The sequence below is a fragment of the Amblyomma mixtum genome, chromosome 3 (genome assembly GCF_055824585.1).
Source record: "Amblyomma mixtum isolate Tamu chromosome 3, ASM5582458v1, whole genome shotgun sequence".
NCBI classification, from domain to species: domain Eukaryota; kingdom Metazoa; phylum Arthropoda; class Arachnida; order Ixodida; family Ixodidae; genus Amblyomma; species Amblyomma mixtum.
The window spans coordinates 132645898-132664994 of NC_143014.1; the positions used below are offsets into that span (position 1 = coordinate 132645898).

At 48.4% G+C, this 19097-nt stretch overlaps 1 protein-coding gene across 1 annotated transcript in view; it reads left to right on the plus strand.

The window, feature by feature from the left end:
* The window catches only part of LOC149351973 (extracellular matrix organizing protein FRAS1-like), a 31240-nt gene extending 19778 nt beyond the window's left edge, over window positions 1-11462 (plus strand). Inside the window, exons 12-14 of the mRNA XM_089577103.1 lie at window positions 543-742; window positions 4981-5127; window positions 10791-11462. Of these exons, the coding sequence (XP_089433229.1) occupies window positions 543-742; window positions 4981-5127; window positions 10791-11225 (782 nt within the window). The 3' untranslated portion in view covers window positions 11226-11462. The remainder of the gene's footprint in view (window positions 1-542; window positions 743-4980; window positions 5128-10790) is intronic.
* The last annotated feature ends 7635 nt before the right edge of the window (window positions 11463-19097 follow it).

The following is a 19097-nucleotide window of genomic DNA, read 5'->3' on the forward strand; positions in this document are numbered from 1 at the left end:
CCATTTCTCCTTTCACTGAACTACTTGACACCGAAGTCAAAAGCGCGAATCAATGCTTGCCTTAGTCTTGAGACTTTGTCATTGTCGTGGCCATACTCATGGTTCATGGTCACTGGCCGTGGCACAACCAAGACCCAGAAAACTTGGTAATTTGAAAAAATCAGCCTGAAGGGCATTTACTAAAGCTGACAGGATTCCAAAACCGGCCTCGCAATCGTTGGCGCATTCTTGCTTCCACGAATAGAGTCTGTTGAAAGACATCTCATGTCGCACGCTTCTGCTATAACCACTGAACGTTTTAATTTTACGTTTCAACAAAACCCTTCCGAAGTGCGACTTGCGACCACGGCAGCCCTTGTGCCATGCTTTTTCCTTCTTCGGTTTCTCTACACCTGCCTCAGATTTCACAGCAGGTACGTTTCAGGATCTCGGAGCACAGCCTCTCCGTCTCGCCGAATTTAAAGGCGCGGTGATTACCGAGACGGGTGGCTAGCTTTGTGGTTTAATGTGCCTCTCCTGTTCTGGTTCCTGGCGTGGCGCAGGGGAGACCCTGTTCGGTCGCGTTCTGTGGAACCCGCTGGCAGAGCTCAGCGCCAGCTTGCGCATCGACCAAGTCTACCTGTGCAGCGGAAAGACTGGCTTCACTCCCGCCTTCAACCCGACGGGCCACGAGCTTGCCGGGGGGCCCAGCTTCGGCTGCGTGCAGCCCAGCCCGGAGCTTGAACACCGGTTCCTGATCCTGGTGAGGGAGACAAAGAGCTGCACGCCATTCAGCATCTTCTTTTTCTTTTTACGCAGATGCATATACAACCTTGGTAAAAAAATATACAGTCCAAGGGGTTTGCTTCTAAGCTGCGTACCGGGCCTCTGTAGAAGCCATGGAAGTCGTAACCTCCGGAAGACTAAGGACTGGAGTTAATCCCCCCCCCCCCCCCCTCCCATCTTCAATAAACTCTGAACGCTGATGGTGCGGCACCGGCACGAGTTGCACAGCACGGCCCAGAAGCGAACCCCCCTGGGATCTGAACATTTGACAAAGATAGTACTTACTTTGTAGCAGAAAACTATAAATTTTATGTATATGTTATACAGCTTGAACCTCAAGAAGTAGTGGCTATTATTTTTTTAATACTGTGTGTACAGCGAAGCATTTTTTGTGCTTATGGAGCTGTTAAGAAATTCAGACCTCTCACGGAGCTCTGAGCATCGTATTACAACTGAGAGTTCTTTCCCTTGGCAACGGCAATTTTTGATCCGTAAAATATTGACTTTTCTTTCAAATTTTTTTCACTATTTTCGTGTCTGTAACCGAATCGAAAGCCAAAACGGTGTACACGGACGACTCCAGCCAAAGCAAACAAAACGAAACAAAAACAAAGTCACAGGCAAGAGGAAGTCATCACGAGAGAAAATAGCTTTCCTTTAATACTTGGACGCCCGCAAAGACGCTCGTCTTTGTTATTTAGACATTCGATGTTGAGATAATTTGGTACGAGACATACATTGTAGTTAGCGGGTGGACTTTTCGGTTTTTATTTCTTGAGCATTCGGCACACATTTTTGTTTCTGTTTCTTCCAAACGAAGTTTTCAGTTTTTTCCAGCGAATATTATTTTCGACGGATGAATTCCATTTTTTCGGAATTCCGGTGACATACTACGGAACTTTTGCGGGGTTAAAAGTCACTTACTGTTTAACTTGTTCTTTCTGTCGATCCGAGCATTTGATTTACAAGTAATTAGCGCACATATAGTCGTATTTAGAGGTGTGCTTCTTATGGCATTACTATCACCATTTTAAAATGTCACAGAGTTTGAGAACCTTTTGGAATTATATTACAGGCAACAGGGGAATTGACAACTGATCATGCTGTTGTTATGATTTCCCTCATCCTTGTTTGTTAAGTTGTTAAGCATGCGTGTTTTGATTATGTTTTTTGTGTCTTGTCGGTGCCTTAGGTTTTTGTTCCTCGATAATTAAAATAAAAACCTCTCCTGTTATGGCCCTCAAGTGAGGGCTACAGTATTCCCAAATAAATAAATAAATAAATAAATAAATAAATAAATAAATAAATAAATAAATAAATAAATAAATAAATAAAGGTAACGGAGGTTAAATGAAATCAGTCAAACACTCAAGTGGAAGTGGCCTATAAAAGGTGAGCTCTCATGTTATCGTTAGGTTGCTGGGCTGGGTAGAGCGAGAGACCGGGACATCACGTGGTCTGCGTGTTGACGGCAGCGATGGAACTGCCGCTGGACCGTCGCGCTAGCCAGAACAGCGGATAATTTTCGTGACGTTTATGCACGATTTCGCGCCAGTCTTCTTACAAGTGATGGAGAAACATTCCTAACCAAGTAACTGCCCTAGGCGGGACACTAGGCGATGACATTGAACTGCACTACGCTAGCAGATGACGTCTGGCGATGAAGACAGCCTCCCGGTCTGCAAAAGCGTGTAACGTATACAGCAGAGGAATATTTCAAAACACTGCGCTACTTAATCCAACGGCACCACCGTCCTGCCGCGTCCCTGCCTTAGGTATTCGGTTAATTTTCTTCTCTGACTGAACATAATTCTTATTCAATAGCCAGCTAGCTGTGGCATGCATATAGCATCGATATTGACCTTTTTCGCTTAAATCCGAATTTATAAAATTTAATTTGGGCTACTTTAGCTATATACCCGAAATTGCAACCATAATTATAGGGCATATAAGGCAGATATACGTAATTTTGGTAATACCTTGTTCATAAGGAAAATAATAAAATGCAGGCCAGATGGCGTTATTTTTTGCCGTTCCGCCCTAATACCCGCCGCTCCGCTCGACAGTTCCCGTACTGGAAAGTTCCACCATCTCGGCGCATTGCTCCTTCTCGAACGTTTCCCATTCTTAACAGTCTTGGATGTGTACCCGCCTGCCGGCGTCGGTCTGTGGTGGCTTTTTGTATTAGCGCAATGGGAGCCTGTATAATGCAATTTACAGTCTATATCTCGCATCCTGTTCATTGTCCATACCCGATACGTAATCCGCAGAGAATGAGTGTCATCCACGCATAAAAACTGCTTACAACAGGCGACAAAATTATCCGGGGCACGTGACAGGCGGCAAAATCCGGCAAAACTGCATCGTCACGCCATCTGACGATGCACTTCTATAAGCGTGCTTTTATACTCGCTGTGGTGTTTTTTTTTCCTCGCTTCCGTCGAACAAGCTCGTGATGTGCGGCGCTAGGTGCGGGGGTCGCTGTTTTGTAACTACCGGTCGCGCGCGCAGTTTGGCGGCGCACGAAGGGCGATGAAGCGTGCGCTGTTCGCTTTGTCGCGACACTTTCCTGTTTTACAGCGCCACCTGTCAACTTAGTCTAGGTTTATGGCGCAGGTCGTCCGCAGATAAACGGAGCCTACCTCTATAGGAGCCCCATGCTTCCCGGCAGGCACCTCTTTATATGTCGAGAATTCTTGATCGCGGCATCGAGAGAATTGATCAAGAACTTCGAACACACAACCCAACTACCCCATTACCCAACGCCAGCCCGCTCCCCACAGACTGCAGACTGAACCCCATTCTCTTACGTTCCTCCCTTCCAACATGCCAGCTACACCGTGACGCCAGCTAATGCTGAACATTTGTATTATGGACCGGTATCAATCCTGTCAGTTTTTTTAAAAAGCGTTCTTGCATTTATCGTGACTCGCACACGGTCAAATAATTTTTTTCTTTATCAGGCGGGATGCGCCATAATTTTCACTCTCGTCATAAGCGGGCCGCGGCCAGACTATATACTCCGAGAAATCTTGATTACGCGCGGCGCTTTCGACAATGAATAGGACCACTCGTAAAGGAAAAAAAAAAATGTACGGCTCAGTGCATCTTTACGGCGTGCTTGCTCTCTTTAAACCCACGAAAACAGCAATGGTGGGAGGCTGTAACGCATGCTGAGCCGGTTCATTGTCGGAACAGGTAAGATGGGCAATCTACTTAATCGCTGCAAAGCTAGCAACGCATGCTTCAGGCGCGTCGTGCGCTGCTGAACTGCTCGCGCAACGCGGTAATAGAAAACAGCGACGTCTCTATAACACTGCATATCGCCAGCTAGTTCACCAGAAGCATGGAAAAAGGGGCGGCTGCGAGCACGAAAGGACGCGCATGCGCCTATCGCGGTCTTCACACCAGAACTGCTACGTCAGAAGGCGCGGCGATAAAGTTTTGCTGGACTTCGCCGCCTGTCGCGTGCCCCGTCTTATTTTGTCGGTGGTTCTACTACATGCGCTTATTGCCTCAGGTGCTTTATTAAGAGCGAAAATTGCTGCACAATCACTCCTTTCCGTTCCTCGTTATAAAAAATAGTTATCACCGTCGTGTTTGTCTCTGCACCCGTCTTTTTCGCTATCATCCGTGCTGTCGGAGAAAAAAGGTAAGAAATTTTTTAATCAACGAAACGCCCGTCTATGCTATCTGCTTTGCTGCCTTCCTTGGGAGCAGACGTCCCCATCCCAGCTTTCGTGAAACCATTGACAACGGACAGGTTTCACACGGTCAGTGTGGTGTGCTCTCATTGAATTGCACGCCATCTTGAAGAAAAATAAGAAAAAAATAAATCAAGCGGCGATCATTAGTACCCCTCTCTTCATTGTGGGGACAAGACGCGAGAGCGACCTTTTTTTGAAGACGACATAGAAGCTAGTCTCGGTAAGCACGCGTACAGACAGTCAGACGAGTGACAGCAAGTGACGCACAGCGCAAGTATTACCCTACAAACTTCGTGGTCGTCATAATCGCGCTGGGCGTGACAAGTTACAGCGAGATACTTCGAAAAAAAAAAAAAAAACGCTGTTTGATTCGAAACTGTAAATAGTCCGAGTAGAGTACAATTCTGACATTTAAACATGAACAGTACGCGGACTGTATTCCAGAAAATGCGGTTTGCACATACTGGACAGACGTTAATCGACGCTTTTTGCGCGTTTTGTCAAACAGGACCGCAGCAATCCCGACAACGTCCAGGAGTCGGTTGCAGGAGTATCTTTCAAGGCCAAGCTAGCCGACGACGATTCTGAAACTAGCCGATTGCGGGACTATCCCGGAGTTGACGGCTTCTCCATGATGGTCGACCCTTTGTACGAGGTGAGCCAATTTCTTTTCGAGTACACCCAGAACGTTGCCGTCCAGTGATGCTTTCCTTGGGCAGCCGCTGGCGCACTTTGGATAGCCAACATGTGCGCGCCAGTTTGAAAGTTCCACAACGTAACGACCCCAGCCGACGCTATCAGCACCAGCGCTCATCACTAAGGACAGCGGATGAGACCCGACTGCAAGCTCCTGCTCGTTCTCAGGAACGCTGGCCTAACATAGCAACGTTTTAGTACAAATCTTCCCCTGTGTGATTTTTACAACACAATCACATAATTAATTTCAAGCGCTAGCATTTTCTCAATGTGGAAGTGAGTGCGCATCCGCAAGTCTCTTTTTTTTTTAATGTGATCGTGCCCAATTCCATCTGTTCTGTGTCACACTTAATTGTTCATCTTTTCCTTCTCTACTTTGTCAGTATTTTACTTCTAATTCATTTGTTTCTTTGACGATATCAACGAGACGTCCCGCAAATGTCGAAGGCTTGCCATAGTCCATCAATTCATTTACTCTACACCGCTATATCACTAATGATGCATCCCTGATGCTTTATGTGTATAGACTCCATCGCATCTAATGTGCAGCTAGCACGGACAGAAAATCCAACTTAAAATACGTACACCAGCGAGTGCGCAGAAGGTTCAGTCCTCTGCGAAGACACAACAAGACACACTTTACTTCGCATCTCTACATGTATTTAAATCGTGAACGTTTAAAGTCGGAGAAGCTAAAATTCACAGATTCACAAATGGCTCTTTCTCGGCAGCACCCACAGCCCTGGCCGCATGTCTCTCTGAGAGCTTGCTAAAATTTTTTGTCGCAGAACAGTTTTCGGGCAGAAAATTTTCAAAAGGTGCCATCACTTTGCATTGGTTAAAATGAAAAGAACCCTCTTTATAGGACGCCGCCGTGGTGGCTCAGTGGTTATGGCGCTCGGCTGCTGACCTGAAAGACGCGGGTTCGATCCCGGCCGCGGCGGTCGAATTTCGATGGAGGCGAAATTCTAGAGGCCCATGTACTGTGCGATGTCAGTGCGCGTTAAAGAACACCAGGTGGTCGAAATTTCCGGAGCCCTTCACTACGGCGTCTCTCATAGCCTGAGTCGCTTTGGGACGTTAAACCCCAATAAACCATCTTTATCGGACGACGCAGTTGGTGCCTCCGTAAAGTTCATTCTTATCACTACCTGAGTGTACTTGGATGTATTTAACGGGCTAATTAAGACTGTGGCGATAACATCAAAATAATACAGCGTACTTCCTTTCGCCTCTCGTCTGTCGTCCTCTACGTCTCTCCTCTTTCGGTGGTTCGCGGAACGGCCGCGTGAGGCGCCTCTACATTCATGCGCCGTGCGTTAGGCGTATTATCCGTGAGTTTGTCTCTGATTTCTCCTGAACGAAATGCGTTTTACTGCAAGCTGTTTCAGGAGGAGCGAATCGAATAGCAAGCTTTTCGGTGACGGCATATAACGACGCCGAAGTCGTTTGCCCCGAAGAAAGTTCGTCTCACGGCTATCACCGTAAAAAAAAAAAAAAGTTGTCAAGCTACAAGTTTTTATATTGTCGATATTTACGAAATTGGTGCCATGCTGCGGCGGCGCTGTAAATTAGTCCAAGAAGGATCGGATGCCTGAGTGGTTCGCCGACATATTCAAATATTGTTGTCAGAACTTTGATTTAAAAAAAGAAACATTTTAGGTGCGCTCCTACACGAATATTTGCGCGCTAACGAGTTGAAAGAGTCGCTGAGTGTCACTGCATCAGTTGTTTGGTGCCAGCAATAGAGAGAGCATGGGAACAGCAATGTTCCAAGCTGTAGTGGACCGCTTGCAGGACCATGACAGCCTACAGTATATTTATATAGAGACGATTTTCTTTTGGAAGGGCTTATATAAATATGAAGCTCTTGTGGTAGCAGACGTCACCGAGCGCACATCACTACTGGGGACATTTAAAGAGCGAAAAGTTTTGTGTTGTGTTACTGTCCGTGTAACTGCAGACCTTATTACGGCATGCGTGTACGGTGATATGGCGCTATGTTATCCAAGGAGAGAGGAGGCGATGATCTAAGGATTTCTTTGGAGCTCCGTTTCATACACTGATTTTTTTCTCTCTTCGATTGCTCCATGCCCTCGCTGTCCCTGGAATGAGTCAGACAGACGGACGGATGGCAAGAATGGAATAGAATTGCACGAAAAGGATTGCATCATAATGGCCTTGCATTCATTAAGTCCATTCCATTCGTTGCTCGCGAACAACTGAGAGAACAAATGACGGCTTTGCTCCGAGAAGACAGCACGAGGAAGAAGGCGACCTCATTGCTCCCACTTTCCACAAGTATACACAATTAGAAATATGTATTCATGTTTTAGGTATCGCGTGTTAATAAAATTTTGAAAACATACACACATATACAAAAAAACTTGCACGGCCGCAGCTTCATCAGTTAAATTTCAAGCGACCTTGACTGGCAATTTTTTTGTACATGATATAGTTAGCACCAAAAACAAGGACCAAGGTGGGAGAAAGACACAACACGAGCGCTTATTTTTTGTTGCTTGTTTTCTGCGAAATGGTATGACAAACTGACAACTGCTGGGCCTTGCTTACGCGGATTGATAAATGCATAAAAAAAGAAAACAATGTGCTTCTACTTTTTTCATTCACGCGTTGTACAAGAGTCTTCGTCATCGAAGTCAATGATCTTAAATTCTCTCCAAAAATTCTTCCCGCTTTCACGCTTGGTGTTCCTATACAAGGTGAACTTTTAACCTTTAGAGATTTTTTTTATAAACTGGGAGAGATAGTCGATGGGATCTGTTGAGCTGGATTGTACAGCAAGGTGGTCATTGTGTAACTGATATAGAAAAATAATTAGACGATCAACTAATAAACTGTCTATTTTTGATTTTGGAGTGCAAGTTTGTATTGCAATATTGATGACAATCAACATCGAAGGTGAGCCCTGTTAAGTTTTCTTCATCGGCAGTGTCGTTAGAAATATCGAACGTTAAAAATACGCATTTGAAAGCTTGTCGAGTTAGCTTCTCACATTACCTAATTACAAAATGGCGCCACTGAGCGTGGTATATTCGCCGAAATGAAGTTAACTACGTCTACATTAACAAATACGCCAACTGCACCTGTATCTTGTGCGCAAGATATGCGAGAGCGGCCATTCTATGAATATGCGATGCAGAAAAGCCAACACAACGAGCCTTCAAACGCGTATTTTTGCCATTCGTTGTTCGAAGCACGTTGCCGATTAAGAAAATTTAAAAACGCAGCTCACCTCCGATGTTGGCGTCCATAAATTTTGCAATATAACCTTGCCTCCTAAAATAAAAATAGAAAAGTTTGCTGGTTAACTTTATTTAACTATTCCTTTAATTTTTTATCCATATAAGAAATGATGTCCAGCTTGTTCTAGATTCTAGCTCTAGAGACCGCACCGACGTATATCTAATAGTTTCTATGATAAAAACTTGTGGAGGTTAAAAAAAACAAAAAACTCTGTATGTGCCTGCGGGGGCATACGCAGGAACTCTATTCACGCCAGCCTAGTGGCGCCACCACGGGTGAACAGCATTCGGTGCGGTGGCCAGCCGCGTCATCCCCTCCCCCTCCTCCCCCCGCTCCCACCTTTCTTTACATCTTAATTCTCTGCTTCACAGTGCAGCCTGCTCTGCACCCCACGAGAGGTATTTCAGTGAAACAACACATGGGAAAGATATTCAGTGAAAACAATGTTACTGGACGGTGTGTTTACAAAAGGCACGGGCGCAGCCGCAGAGCCAATGGCAAGCGGCGCCCAGCACGAAAATTTTTCTCCCCACCTACCGTCGTGACACTGCCCTCGGGAAGAAAAAAGTACCTACCGGGTGCTAAGCTGGAAAAGCATCAGGTGCGTGGTACGGCTTGTGCAAGCTTGCCGTCCCGGTCAGCTCAGTTGGTAGAGCGACTGCTCCGATGAAGCGGTGGTCCCGGGTTCGAACCCCGGACCAGGACGAATTTTATGCGAAGCATACTACTTTAGCTACCACTTCAGCCCCTTCACCGTGGTTATGCGCCTCCAAATCACGTGATACATGACGTCACACCACGTGACACGATGACTTCACGGCAGTGGAGAAACGGGGGCCCACCTCGCGCCGTCGCTGTGGTTGTGCGCCTCCAAATCACGTGATACATGACGTCACACCACGTGACACGATGACGTCACGACAGTGGAGAAACGGGGGCCCACCTCGCGCCGTCGCTGTGGTTGTGCGCCTCCGAATCACGTGATACATGACGTCACACCACGTGACACGATGACGTCACGACAGTGGAGAAACGGGGGCCCACCTCGCGCCGTCGCTGTGGTTGTGCGCCTCCAAATTACGCGACACGATGATGCTTCGCATTCTCCAGGCTTAACCAAGTTAAGCCTCAGCCATTTTTTCTTTTACTACGAAGTTTCTGGGAAAGCTGTATAGCTTTCCTCTGTAGCCGTATGGCTGCGCTCGGGTGGATGCCAATGAGTAATTACTCCCTTACTGCAAATCTACTCCACCTTGGGGGATTCCCCTAAACATTTGACCAAGGCTTGTGCATGAATACGTGAATAACCTCAATCGCGGGGCGGGCAGACGGTGTCAAAGAATCGACTGGGGCAGTTTCGTACGTCAATTCCACCACCAGGCGAAGCCATGTCGTAAGTGCCACCTACGCGGAGAGGACTTATTTCAGCAATTACGACCAGGAGAGATTGACACCACAGACCGCAGATAATCACCAGCAGCAGCCCAACTACGTCTTCTGCAGGATAAAGGCCCCTCCCATATTCTCCAAATAACCCTGGCCTGTAACAGCTGGGCCAACGTATTCCTGAAAAATTTATAATTATCCTCATACCTGACGCTCAGCGCCCCCCCCTCCCCCCCTCCCCCCCGCCCCCTCCCCATCATGCAGGCCATGCAGTGTCAGTGCAGGAAAACTTAAAATAAGTGCAGTGGGCATAGATTGGATTGTCAGGATGCCCTTGTCGGTGGAAAGCGTTTGCGAAAGGCCTGTATCGCCTTGTTGGGGCCACATAGTATTACTATGTGCTTCACACACCAACTGTACTTTCCGCCTTCTGAAATTTTAGCCGGTACGACCAATACGCATTTAACTGAAATCCTGAAACACCTCTGCCTTATTTTTTCTTCGTTTTTTCTTTCCTTCTCTTTCTGCGCGCTGTTTCTGTCTTTCTGAAAGCGGTAGCTCATTTTTCCGCTTTCTCAAAGTTAAGGTTCACATAAACTCGGTGAACCGGGTGGACCTCGTGAAGTAGCGCTTTCACACTAAACAAATGCGCTATAATCACAGGAACTATTGCGTGTGTTTCAACGGGAATGAGGCAGTTACTGTGTGATTCCTTTACTCGTAACCACCACCAGCTCCATCTGTACTTGTACCTTCCAGACTTAAAGCCACGAAGACAAACGCCAGTCTCTTTACAGCCAGACCCCTTTTACAGCTACAGATAACCATTTATTAATATTTTTTTTGCAAAGGTAGTATATTGTGGCCTGCACCGCATGACTGTTGTACGACCGATTTGGAATTTGTGATCAAAAATAAAAAAAAAAATGCGCGGCCAGAGTATGACTGCTGTGATCCATGCTTCCGCAGATGGCGTCCGGCGGCCAGTGGTATCTGCAGGTGCTGTACACAGTCGTGCCGCACGTCAGGAGCAGCGCGCGGCGCCGCCGGGCCGTCTTCCCGAGCAGCGAGACGGGGGCGACCCAGGTGCACGTGTTCCGCATCGGCCGCCAGCCCCGCGCGGCCGGAGTTACCGTCGCGCGCACGGTGCTGGCGACTGCGAGCACGGCGCTCTTCGTGCTCATCCTCGGCAGCTGGGTCGCGTACCGGCGCCACAAATCAAAGGCGACTGCAGTGCCGGTCTGCGGTCTGCGCACTCGCGGCTGTTACACCCCTGTGTGCAGCCATCAGGAGGACCACCATCGCCACCACCACTGTTCGACGTCTCTGTCTGTGTGGAGAGTGAGAGTGAGGCCTTGGACGCCCCAGTCGGACCCGATCCGTCCAGACGTGACGGAGGTGTGACCCCACTCGACTCGGGCGCAAGTGTTGACACCTTTCGCCGCGGCTAATGATGCAAGCGCCCTCTGTGCTTCCACCCGTCAGCTTACTTTTATACCGGGTGCCTCGAGGCGATGAAAAAGCAGCCCCTTTCTGGCGAGGCCGCAATGAGAGCGGTCTACTCGCGTTGGCCACGGTGGCTGTAGCGGATGGACCAACGTAAAGGGCGCAAAAGGCGAACTGCAAGCGGCCGGTCACACTCGTTTAGAGATAACAGTGGGTCTATAGCGCTTAATCACATAGGAAAGACTACAAATTGGAAAGAAAACAATGGAGGCACTTTCCCCCATCATTGCGCAATGCCGTGTCGATAGAGCAGAAAGCAGAACTTGGACAATCAACAAAGATTAGCTGAGAACCGCTGAAGCGCGTTCCTCAGGATGTAGGTACTGCGATTACGATTCCTAAAGAGCCCACGAGAGCAGAAATGTAGACGAAATGGGAGAGTTATCAGAAAAAAAAAATGTCCATTTAATTCGAAAGCATAATTTCTTGTTTCGCTTCAAAAGTCATAGCTGTTTCACTCTCGGTGAAGAGGCCACGAGCCCAACCCATGCTGCCCCACTCTATGGGCGACTGTGATCGGTTCCGAACTTATGCAAGACCAAAGATGTGTGGCGGATTCGCCGGTATGTTATACCCACCGATATTCATGCGTTTCACTCAAGGCTGTGGTGCTCCACCTGTGAAATGACCACCTATCGAGAGTGACCCCTGCGGTGACCAGCGCACGCGGGTAATTATTGTACCGCGACGGCACCTTCTACTATCTCCCAGGAAAACTGCTAGCCGTGCCTGACCCATTAATTGGACTGCCGGTACAGTTTGCTTCCGAACCCACCTGCAGGTCGGGAGCTCACTACAGCTACGGAACATGAAGGACCCATGTATTTCTCGCCAATAAAGTATTTTCGGTGTGTTATGCCACCACCTCCATAACAGTACTCTTCATGTTCAAAGAATTGCCCACACGGTAATAAATTAAAGTGATGGTATCATGGGGAAAAGCTTCCCGACGGCAAAACGTACGCTGCGGACAGGAACGGTGAAGAAATGAAAGCAAAGACAATTTACGCTTTATAAAGCCCGGACTGGGCACTATACTTGAAGAAAGTATCTCCGATACCTGTACCTGATACCCTCAAAAATTGAATTTCCGATACCGATGCCCAACCAAAACTCATTTTCGATACAGATACTCGCACAGTACACGCACTGACATCGCGCAGTACACGGGCCTCTAGCATTTCGCCTTCACAGAAATGCAACCGCCACGGCTAATGGCTGCAGGCTTTGCTCAACAAGTGCAGAGGCTAACAGAAGCCAGGTCTCCTAATCATATATGTCCTTGCAAATGCTTCCGAAATCCTTCTAAAGTAAACCTGCTACCCTCAACCTGTCTTATCTCCACTTTCCGCAAATAAGCAGAAGCTAGCTGTCACTCCGATACTCACGGCTTGTCCCATCGCTTGAAGAAGATTGGACAACGGGCAAATTTCAAAGTCGTTTCTTCAGCGTTAGAAAAACTGCTGAAACTCTGCAAACTGACAAGACTAGGTCCGGCAAAAAAGGGCGGGTGTACCAACAAACTTGAAACCAAGTTCTCTGAATGCATGGAATCGACTGTGTACTACATCATATCATTGACTTGGGCAAAAAAAATGTATCGGTCAAAGTGGAAGGTACCTGAATGACCGCCTTCAGGAACACGCGGTTACAATGTGAAAGAAAAAGAAGGGTGGGTTTCTTGATGTGCATTGCAGGAGATGCAAATCCAAGTGGAAACATATAGATGAAGCATGCAGTGTTATCATGAAGAATGGCTGCGAACTTCCTCCCAAAATCATTGAGGCAGAAGTCATAGATAGCTTAAGTGACACGCCCATCACTAAATTATCTGTTGGGCTATCTTGCAAAGAATTAGAATATATAACCAAAAAGTATGTCTCACAGAGCCGTGCATTGTACCGCCACTTCGTTTATATTTATCCCCTCGCGGTTCACAATAGACTGTAGGACGTTAGCTCTCGTGGGTGGTTATGAGGGACGCCGTAGGCTATGAGGGACGCCGTAGTGAAGGGCTCCGGAAATTTCGACCACCTGGGGTTCTTTAACGGGCACTGACATCGCACAGTACACAGGCCTCTAGAATTTCACCTCCAAAGAAGTTCGACCGCCGCGGCCGGGATCGAATTCGCGTCTTTCGGGTCAGCAGCCGAGCACCACAACCACTGAGCCACCGCGGCGGCACAGCTGTCGCGTGTGTAAAAAGTATGTCTCCCGGGACTGCGCATTACAGAACCAATTCGTTTATATTTACCGCCTCGCGGTTCACAATAAACTGTAGGAAGTTAGCTTTCGTGTTTGGTGGTGGTGGTGGTAGTGGTTTATTTAAAAATAAAAAAGTGAAGCAAAAGAGTGTTGCCGGCCGCGGCAATTGCTATCTAATATCTTAAGTACCCGAGCTGCAGCCGGCGGAAATGAAAGGGAAAGGGAGAGGATAGTGTGGAGAAGTATAGAGGGGAGCGACAGCAAGAAAGGACAGGGGAGAGCTTTGTACACTATTTACAAAATACAAAAGTAATCAAGTTCGCGCCGCTCGCGCGCTAATGTCCAAGCATTGTCCGAAAATAAGTGCGCGCGAGCGGCCACTGCGCACAATCACTGACAAAAGAAGTAAACTCTATGTATGTACATAGCCACGCGCACGTAGCGTCCTGTCTCGGTCTAATCGCGCGCGCGGCACACTGCACTAGTGGCCAGGGTGGGGCGCCCGGCCGCGTATACCGTCCGAGGTAGCGCCTACGGAGCGTTCGTGTCACGCGTGCACTACCTGGCGTAGAGCAAGCGGGAAGTCAAGCCCGTCTGCACGATGAACGCACAGAGGCTCATCATTGTTCTGTCACGGGTGCGCGCACTGCCGCGCGGCCACAGGAGCGCTTCGAGACTGTCCGGGATGATTCCCAGCGCCCTGTAGGCCGCGAGCATCTCGCGACGCGGCACTGCAGAAGCGATACAGCGAAGAAGCATGTGCTCCAATGTCTCCACTGTGCCGCAGTCAGCGCACGCGTCGGTCGACGAAAGTCCGTGGCGCACCCGTCTTTCCCCGTGCCACACGCAGCCGACGCGCACTCGGATGATCATCGCCCGCTGGATGCGCGACAGTGAGCGCGCGCCGACGAGAGAAATGCGCTCCCCTCGCGCGATGCGAGGGTCCGAGGGCACAGTTTTAGTATTATTTAATAATGCAGTAACTGCAATGTTCAATAAAACTCGCTCCATAGTACATTAGAAATGTTAGGAAGCTCCTCTTGCAAACAACTTTTGTTGCATGCAACTACATTTGTATTTTAAAAAAGTTGTTGCTCGGCTAGTATTCGTATGAAGTAAGGGAGATTGATGCGAGCAAAATCTTTCGGCACAAAAGAGAGATGGGACAGGTTTTACTGTCATTAGAGACGCATTTGCTTCTGTCATAGGTTTTAAATATGTGGTAAGAATCTACTGTGCATATTCAAACCTACCATACTTGCCGCGGCGGTTGAATTTCTTTGGAGGAGAAATTCTAGAGGCCCGTGTACTGTGCGATGTCAGTGCACGTTAAAGGGCCACGGACCACCCCAGCTCAGCAGACACTCTCTACCTCTCTTTCAGCGAGCCTCCTCTCCTTCCATTCCCTCCTCGAAATTCTTCTCTCCCGCTCCTCGTCGAGTAGGCTCGGCAAGGCAAAATCACCCCTTCCTTCTCCGACGTAAGCCGGAGGCGTGGTGTCTGTGGAGTGCGTCACGGGGTTACGTCATGGCCCCGCCTTCAATAGAATTCTTTTCTTGGTTTTTGCTGCTGGGGCTGAAACAGCGTCGTCGCATTTTCTCCGCACACTGAACGATCGAGAGGCGCGATCGGCTCGACCACCTAGACTTGTTAGCGAGCGCACCCTTTCATACATCTGTTTGTCATTCCCAGTTAGCGAGCCACCTTTTCATTTTTTTTTTAGGCCTCCCCACCGTTTCACGAGCGGATGGGCGGAAGTCGTTTCTGTTCGAAACACACGGCGAAGTGCGGACCCGGCAACCGCCCGTTTGCTTTTCTTCATGTGTGTTTGTGTTCTGTGTGTTTGTGTCTTTTCTCCGCTCCGAAGCCCATGTCGTTCATTGGAGTCAGGGCGTACGCAAGATGCATGGAGGATAAGCGGTGTCTATGCGGAGCGCTCAAGTGGACGAGCGAGGGAAAGGCTCTGCTGCACTACTAATTAAAACCTTGTTTTGGGGGGCTCGCATAGAAGAAAAGAAACTGAGAAGGGAGCGCGCACGCAGAGCTTCTCGTGACGTGATCACGGCGGGGGGGGGGGAGGGGGGGGGGGCGAACCAACTCCCTCAGTTTTACTATTTTTTACTTTTTATGGCAAGGGTTCAAGGCTGTCGCCGCACGCTCCCTCCGCAGTTTTTTTTTTTTTTCCTTCATGCGGGTTTGGAGGCATGAGCCAGAACAGAAGGCGCTGCGGAAAGCCTTGTGCAGACGACGCGACGCCAAGGCTACGCCCAACCTTCTCCCGTCAGTCAGAACGATGCACCAATGGAGTGCCTTTAACCAAAGTAGCCACCCTTGACGTCAGCGGTGTGCAGAGTAGTGGGCGGGGCCCGTTTTTGAAGGAAGGAAAGAACGAACGGGCTTTGATTTGAATTTTCGCAGCTTTTCGGGGCGCGCATGGCTCTAGTATTTTGCAGAGGTTATCTTCGATGCCTCATCTATGCAGTGGGCTTGTTTTTCAAAAATGTCCGGACCCTGGTCAGTGGCCCTTTAAAGAACCCCAGGTGGTCGAAATTTCCGGAGCCCTCCACTACGGCGTCTCTCATAGCTTTAGTCGTTTTGGGACGTTAAACCCCATAAACTAAACCAAACCAAACCAAACTTGCGGTCCTTTGAGTGCGAAGGAAGTCAATTGCTTGCGGCATAGATGTGTGTCTCGTGTACACCCTGTTGCGACCCGGGTAGCATGGCCTGACCGGTGATGGGACGAGGAGGATGGGAGACTGGGTTAGGAGGAAGGCAACGAAAACTTTATACACTTATTTACATTATTTACAAAAGAGCGACTGAGAGTGACTCTCAGTCGAAGGGAACTTCTTCGTCAACCGGAGTCGACAGGAGTTAACAGGCGTCTCCCGGCCACATTCACAGCCGAGTTAAACAGGGTTCGGATTACCCAGATCCCTGACTGGGGAATAAAGTTCGAAGAACGCTGTCTAATCGGATGGACAGATGTGGACGCTAGTGTTACCACCCACGGCAGGGGCGGTGCTGGGCTGTACAGCTCTCTCGCAGCTCGGTCGATGGGAAGGGGTAGATGCTGAGTAATCAAACACTGCGGGAAATGAATCTACCGCAGTGTACCAGCAGGTGAATGAACGTCCTCGTGCTCCCCCGCCGGATGTCCAAAACACGAGACCACTGTTGAGGACACAGCCATTTTTCAATTAACAGCGACAGCTTGACCTTGCGCAGCACCACTCTGTCGTCCGGCGACCCGAGGGTAGACTCGGCCACCTGACGCCGCCATCGTCGCCGCTGCTTCCGCCGCTGTTTCCGTCGCTGCTAATGTCTTCGCCAGCCCTCGCCGGTCTTCGACCTTCACCGCTGCCGTCGTGGTCACCCCGGTCAAGGGAGTCCGCTGCCTTAATCCACTTAGGCAGGAAGGGGGAGGGGGGCATCCCAAACACTGCAGTAGTGGCGGGTGCTTGCACGCCTGGCTCTGTATGTTCAAGTTATCGTTCGTGAGAACGTGGTTCTCTAAATGAAGAAAAAGAGAATCCTGAATGTTGCTATACCTCATAATGAACAAAGAGATAGGGTTCCAGCAATACTTTGATTTGAGCTAGTTGGTTGTAGCATGACATGTTTACGAAAAAGGCGTACTGGCGCTAAAAAAAACGAAGACAAAAACGAAGTGTTAAAAATAATTTAGAAGAGAAATCGCCTTGCCGTTTCACGAAGGTAAAAAGAGCATAGAAAATGAATCGGGGCTTTAATAAGCGGACGGACTTTGTTCAATTTTTTTTTTCTAGGCTGACTCCTCATAGCATGCACTGATTGTAGGCGAACCGCCAGCGATGGCTCAGGCCGGAATGACAAGTGGTGAAATTGAGCTGAAGTGAACGCGAAGGACTAAGAATGCAGGATTAGTGGTAGCAAGTTTGATTATATCTCCTCTCGCCCTGCATCATGTAGAGTGCCCTTCGTTCTAGGGTAAATCCAATTTTACTCTATTTTTTCACCCCGAACACATTTCCTAAAAATCGGGTTAAACTCGATTTGTACCCAAAAATGTCCCTTCTCGACAAGCGCAAGGGAATGAGGGGCTTGTTAAGATACACATATATATGAACGGGCATAGAGAGCGTGCGGTTTCCTCAACAAAGCTGAAGACACCGCACGAAAACAAGGTGATATTACGTGATAGCGTATACACCTCGTTCGGTCGAAAAGCCGTCGGCGTAGTAGTAACCGTCAGCACCGTGTGCCGGAAAAAAAAAAAAAAAATCGATGGCTGCGTAAAAACAGTGGTATCATTCCAACTGTTTGCCACAGAATGTTCCGGATAAGGTCATACGATTCAGCGTTTCGTGCAGCATAAACTTACCAGTTCAGTTAAGTTAGAGCCTAGCTCACGGCAGGGATTCGAACCGACGACCTATAATAGGTGGCTGCGTAAAAAACGTATCATGCAATGTTCGGGTGTCCAACAAGATAAGTGAGACTGTTACTGCGTCATTTCCTTTCCTAAAAAAAAAACAATTTTCGATTTGTACAACGGGCAAGGCGTCGCGCCGAACAGGCGATGGCGTTCCGAGGACTCCCTGGCAGCGCTGCAACACGCTCCAAATTTTTTTGTGCTTTTTCTAGAGGAGCGTTCGTTCAACTGGTGATTTTAAATCTGTCCTAGGCTTGTTATTCATGACGCGAATTAATTTGAGGATATGTTCGAAGTGTAACTTTTAGAAGCCAGACATAAAAACTCCGTTACTGACGAGACATTTATTCGCCATCATGTATCCGACCAACTTGTTTAAAAGCGAACTTGCAGCTTCCGGCAGATTAGTGTAAAAAAAGGGACATGACAATTAATCATAATGAAACCGTTTATTTATGTTCTAGCAACAAGTTCAACAAAATCAAACTGACTTATGATATTAGGGACTGCTTAATTATTCAAGTATATAAATATTGGTACCTCTGGGTGACCTTTACATCGGATCTTGAATGATCAACTCATATTTCCAGCATCTGCACCTCTGCGAGGAAAAAGCTAGGTGTTTGTTGCGAAAGCAACACTACGCTAGTCGCCGAGCCATTTCGCGGAGCCGAAGAAAGGCTATAGATCGCATGCGCGAGGAGCAGTGACGCTACACAGCGCACAGCTGGCGCGCCGCCGCCGTCGCTGCGCGGGTGACTCAGAGGTGCCGCCGCCGCGCTCGCCAGTTGCGCATGCGCAGTAGCGGCGCACAGCAAGCGTGCCGGGGCTGCCGGCACGCCAGCTGGGCGTAGTGACGTCACTTGCTCATCGCGCATGCGCAGTATGGTAGTGCATCAGCACGTGCATGAGCACTGTGGGCAATGTAGCTCACGCAACAATACAAGGCTACGCGCAGTTGTTGCTTTCGCAGTCCTCCAGGTTTAACCAGAGCTAAACCACAGCCAGTTTTTTAAAACATAAACTTGGCAGTTCATCCAGTGCTATGAAGTTTCATGCGTATACAGATACATAGTTTGACCTACTCTTGAATACGCAAGTATATATTATAGGACTCACATACTGCAACCAGCGTAGAAAAATTATAA